The sequence below is a fragment of the Anser anser genome (assembly GCF_964211835.1).
Source record: "Anser anser genome assembly, chromosome: 27".
Lineage (NCBI taxonomy): Eukaryota > Metazoa > Chordata > Aves > Anseriformes > Anatidae > Anser > Anser anser.
This window is the reverse complement of record NC_139748.1, coordinates 3,446,148-3,451,508: the sequence shown is the minus strand read 5'-3', so window position 1 is coordinate 3,451,508 and position 5,361 is coordinate 3,446,148. Positions and strand designations below refer to the sequence as shown.

The 5,361-nt window shown below is 54.6% G+C and overlaps 1 protein-coding gene across 8 annotated transcripts in view; it reads right to left on the bottom strand.

Annotated features, from left to right (window-relative positions):
- Window positions 1-146: 146 nt before the first annotated feature.
- SLC45A3 (solute carrier family 45 member 3) overlaps window positions 147-5,361 on the bottom strand; it is a 28,977-nt gene continuing 23,762 nt past the window's right edge. For all 8 annotated transcript variants that reach the window (XM_083812896.1, XM_083812894.1, XM_083812893.1 and 5 more), the window contains one exon: window positions 147-4,301. In XM_083812896.1, the coding sequence (XP_083669022.1) occupies window positions 3,849-4,301 (453 nt within the window). In that variant the 3' untranslated portion in view covers window positions 147-3,848. The remainder of the gene's footprint in view (window positions 4,302-5,361) is intronic.

The following is a 5,361-nucleotide window of genomic DNA, read 5'->3' as shown; positions in this document are numbered from 1 at the left end:
CCGGACCCCAGCCCCAGCCCCGGACCCCAGCCCCAGCCCCGGACCCCAGCCCCGGACCCCAGCCCCAGCCCCAGCCCCAAATTCGCTGGAGGCGCCCCCTGGCGGCTCGCCCCCGCCCCGCCCCCGGTAGGGACACACACTGCTGGCCGGTTTGAGCGCTTTTTTATTTCCTCCGTTTCATAAAAATTTATTATAGCCTTCCTCTTACATCGTATACAAAATATTTACTCTACTGAATAAATAAAACGTCCGCGTCTCGCAGACAGCACGCGATCTCCAAAGAAACCCAGCATCGCCACGGCCTTCCCTCGCCCACAGGTTCACAAAAAGAGCCCCGCACCAGAGAAGACGCTCGCCCAGCTCCCCTCTGTCCCCAGCTCGGCTCTCACAGCCACTGCCTCGCAAAAGGGACGGAGAGGGAGGCAGAGCGCAGCCGCTACCCCAGGGTGGAAATGCTGCCGATGACAGCTCGGAGGAGCCTGCCCCATCCCTGTGTGGTGTAACCGCGTCCTGGAGAGGTGGCTGTGCTCGCACCCGTACATCCGTACAGTAAGGGATGTGCTCACCTTTACCAGAACACACCTGTGTCCCCTGCTGGCCTGTATGGGATCCCGACACAGGGAAGCTGTTCCAGAAAGGACTTAATCTTCTAAAGGAGTTTCTCAGCGTGTGTTTTGGGAAATGCCTCTCCTACGAGCCCCAGCGACTGCCTGAGCTAGGAAGAAAGGCTCTTGGTAACGACAGAGCACACGGCATCATACTGGAGGACAGCTAAATTGGGAAAAGGGACGGGGCCATTGCAGTGGCAGCAAATGCAACATCCCCCTCCACCCCTGCCCGCCCAGGACCCGTCCACACGTGGCCGTTCCCTGCACCGCTCTCCTGCCAGCAGCCCAGCTCTGCTCGGGCAGGGGACAGGGTTAGCAAAGACAGAGCTGGGTCTTGGCAAACGCTCCTTCCTGCACCCACCTGCCCACTATGTTAGGAGCTGGCAGCGGGCCCAGCAGACTTTTCCTGGTGTAACAGGAGGGTGAGAAGGAAAGGAGCAATTACCGAATCCACAGGGTTTCGCTCCAGCTGAGGAAATGGAAAGAAGGGGGCTGGGGGGAAGGAGATGTGAGAAATCAGAGTCTCTTGGTAAATGAACAAGCAGCTCTTCTCACAGGCGCTGAACTGGCTAAAAGAAGAGCAGCACGGGCAGAGCAGGGATGGCTAAGGAGCCCCGTGGCGGGTGGGTCTGTGCCTCTCTGGGCCTGAGCGAGATCTCTGCATGGACTAACCCCAAGCCCTGGGGGCAGGGCCGCTGGGGAATCTGGCAAGCTTAAGCCTTCTCCTCTTGAAGGACACATACAAGTTATGGATCAACAGCTGCAGCATCTTTTTCTCCCGTGTTCCAAACCCAAAGGCATTAGAAAACAAAGCTGGCGCCCCCTGGAGCCCACTGCTTCCTTACGGATCACCGGGATGTTCCCAATGAAGCATTCAAGGCCTTCATCATCAGACCAGTAGACCTGAGGTTGGTGTGGAAATACTCTACAGGCACTTAGACAAATGGCAAGATATTCCAGCACTCAGGTGGGGACCTGCTTGAAAAATGTTGGTCAGAGGTTACTGCTCGCTAGGAGCACTCATCCCAGCAACACCCCACTGTTGGCAATAATGTTTTGCCTCAAAAACTTCCTTCCGAAGCCTGAAGTGGACAGACACCAGGGTAGGAAGTGCAGATGAAAAACTGTTTCCGTAGGTGGTTAAGCAGCCACCAGATCCATCCCCCAAACAGCTGCATTTCAGCACGCAGACCTTGTTGTGGGAAAGGGAGGCCGGCAGGCATATAATTTGAGAAGAAATAAAACAAAAACAGTCACCCTTTACAGGAAAGATACTTTAAAAAAAACTTAGGAGAAGCTCTCTCAGGACCCGTCTGCAGACAGCAGGGGAGTAACCTTGCTTCCATGCCAAGGAATAGTCTGACATGACCTCACAAAAATAGCAACATTTTGCCCTTAGCAGAACCTCACCAGTGCATCTCACTGCCCACACACCTCCACAGAAAATTACTCACAAACACTTTGTTTAGACCAGCCAAAATTAAGGACTGCTGACCTTCTGCATGCGCACAGCCTAACCTCCAAACGCCCAGTTCGCGCTTTTCTCTGCGCATTTCAAAGTCTAAGCGCTGACTGGGGGCCAGGACCTGGACTCCTTCTTGGTGTATGAGGAATCTTCAAGTGGCAGAGATCTGCTATCTGCAGAATTATTGCAGCCGGTCCACTCGCATCAGGCATGGGGCTGGCCAGAAGCACAGCTGCAGCCGCCCCTCTGCCAGGGAAGATGACTCACGTCTGACGGCTGCCCGACCTAGACAACCCAGCAGCATCGGTCCCGGTGCAGCAGGCACTCTGCCTTACTCTCACAGGTAACTGTGTTTATGCTGTGCCTCAGTAAGGATCTTGACCTCTGTCTGGAAATTAAAAAAAAAAAAGCCAAAACAAGTGTAACATAGTAAACGTGTAATCTGGATCAGCAAACCACAGGCACAAACAGCACCAAGAGTTTCTGTTCTGCTCCTTCCTTCGTCCAACACACCAAGAACTAGGCTTGCCCTGTTCTCAAAGCAGCGGCCAGAGCGTTCATGATGCTGTTTCCAGCAGCTGCTTTGGGAGCGCTGGCAATGCGTTAACTCACCGGGGCACCGCGATGCAGTGTGCTCTGCCAGCCTGCAAGCGCAGCCAAAAGCCCTTCAGTTTGGAAAGAGTCTGGTCTGGACGGCTGCTTTGGGGCCACCTCTTCGAAGGAACACAAACACAGCCAGCGACCTACGCGAGGTAGCTAGTACAGCAGCGACTGCTGCCGAGTTCAGCTGGCCATCGGTGGACAAGCAATCCCTGCAGCTTCCTCCAGCCTGGAACATTTGTTCTCAGACAGCCTTCCAGGAGAGCTCTGCCTGTCCTACTTCACTCAGGTGTGAAGGGTCAGGTGTGGAAGAGGCACACCAGCCCAAATCTGCTAGGAGGCACTGGGAGAGAACAGGTGGCTGCTCCGGGCCCTGAGGAGTGAGAGGCCAGTTACTGAGAGCTGTAAGGAAAGCTAAAAACAATCATTCAGGAAAAAAAATAAATTAAGAAGTCCTTTTCATCTGGTGAAACTTGGTACATATGTAAAAGACAAGTCACCTTTTGGAATTGGTCCTAATGAAACGTCACTTGTTTTTCCCAAACAAGGCATAGTAACTTTTCTCCTAAAGGGTTTCTCCCAGTGAGAACAGAGACTGAAGCACACGTGCACGCATACGCACCCCTTTGCTCCATGACCAAACCGTAGGCACCCATCCTTTTCCCAAGGAAATCTCCTCCCAGTGCCCTGTTTGAAGTGTTACTCAAGAAGCTGAGTAGAATTACAACAAGCAGGGTAAGAGGATACATCTATAGCTGGAAAACAGGAGAGCCAATGATTTCTTCCTCCCCTCCCATATCGCTGCCTCTCCTGCTCAGTTTAGGTAGAAACACGACAGAAACGTGACCCGTTATTAAAGGAAAAGTCCGTTTCCTTTCTGTCCCCCTGTACAATCTCCTTTGGTGCTGGCTGTGCAGTGCTTTCATCTGATAAAGGCACCGCGTGGAAAGCACTGCTGGCCTGAAGCACAATGCCCCGATGCCTCATATTTACACCTGAGATTAGCCCTGCTGCACGGCTCCTGCCCCCGGCCTACAGAAACCCCCCAGGGGTCCCGGCAGCAGCGTGGGGAGAGCACACACAACACGAGGCTTCCCACAGGCGGCTGTGTGAGCGCGCACACAGCTCGTTTTGCCACGTGCAGGCACCCACGCGCTGCCCCTGTGCATTCCCCATCACACGGAATACTTGGCCATGTCACTCTTATCAAAGACAACTTTGGTTGCAAAGTAGATCGCCACCAGGCCAAAGCCAGCAGCCGACACCATGTAGGCAGTCACCGACTGCGTAAACTGGACGATGGACCCCATGAAGAGGGAGGGGACAACCTGAGAGAGAAGGAAAGCACTGTCCAAAATGGCCAGGTCCAGGCAGATCCCTCGGCCAGGAGCCACCGAGTCCGGCTCTCCCACCATCATCATCAGCGAGACGTCGCAGGAGGAGCTGACGCACAGAGCTGAGCTGGCAGCCGGAGGAGGAGAGGAGGGGGAGGATGAGGAGTAGAGGCCCCCAGCATGCCCGTTCTGGTAAGTCAGTTTCTGGCTGGAAAGGCTTTTAGGGAAGGCCGATTTCTTGTCCAGTCGAGCCGTACCTTCCTCCTCTTTGCTCTTGTATTTATGCAAAAATACCTGGGGAAAGAAGGAGGGCACGTGAGGAATGAGAGGAAGGGTGGAGCCCAGCAAGCGAGGCGGGGGCCAGGGGCCCCTGCTGCGTGCGAGAGCAAAACCACTCTGAGCTCTGTGTGCTGGAGGTGCCTGCAGTGAGCCTGGCCCACGTGTGGTGGCCTCCAGGAGCCAGCCTGGCTCTTCCTGACTGGCACGGGGCTCAAAGCAACCCTGACTCACCGGGGAAACTGGCCAAGCGGTGCCCTTGTTGTGTTCAAGCTCCACGGCGCAGCACAGCACCGCAGCCCAGCGCCAGCCCGGGCTCTGCGCTCGGGGATGTTTTGCTCCGAGCCCCGGGTCGTCACCTCCTCACTGGGCGCCAGCTCCACTTCACCCCACCCGAAAGCAGCTGATGCAGGCTCACAGGGCAGGAGTGAAGGGCCAGAGCCCGCTTTGGGCATATCCTGGAGCCAGACAGCCCGTTCCAGTGCAAACATGAGCTTTTGTAAGGTGGCAGGCTGGGAACTCAAAACACTCCTGCACAACAGCCCTAAAGACTGAAGAACTGCTCAGAGCCCTGCGTGCACGGCCGCTTCTCGGTATCCGGGATACTTACAGTGACACTAACGGAGGTGGGTACAGTGCTGGGAGCTCAGGAAAAAGCTCTGCAGCAGACCGTGCATGCGTGACCTCAAGCGTGCTGCTTCATTTGCCTGACCTGAGCCTCCCCACTCAGGTTGGAAAAGTAGGGGAAAGAAAACCTTTTTCTTCTCACCTTTTTTTTTTTTTTGCCTCACTTTGCTCAGGCTGTGAGATTTCAGGGGCATGGTTCACTCCAGCAGTATTCATGGAGAGTATTTGGATCAAAAAGCTCCCCAAGTTAATGCCAATAAAGAAAGGGCAGTGGTGTGCAGATAACAAAAACACCCCAGCTTGAAAACTCCAGGGCGTTTGCACAAGCACTGATCTGTCCGGCGCAGAGCAGATAATGAAGGACGTTAATCTATTATCTGCACGATGAGATAGAACAAACAAAGAAACCAAAAAGGAAAAAACAGCACCTGTTTGAGGGCAGAGAACACCG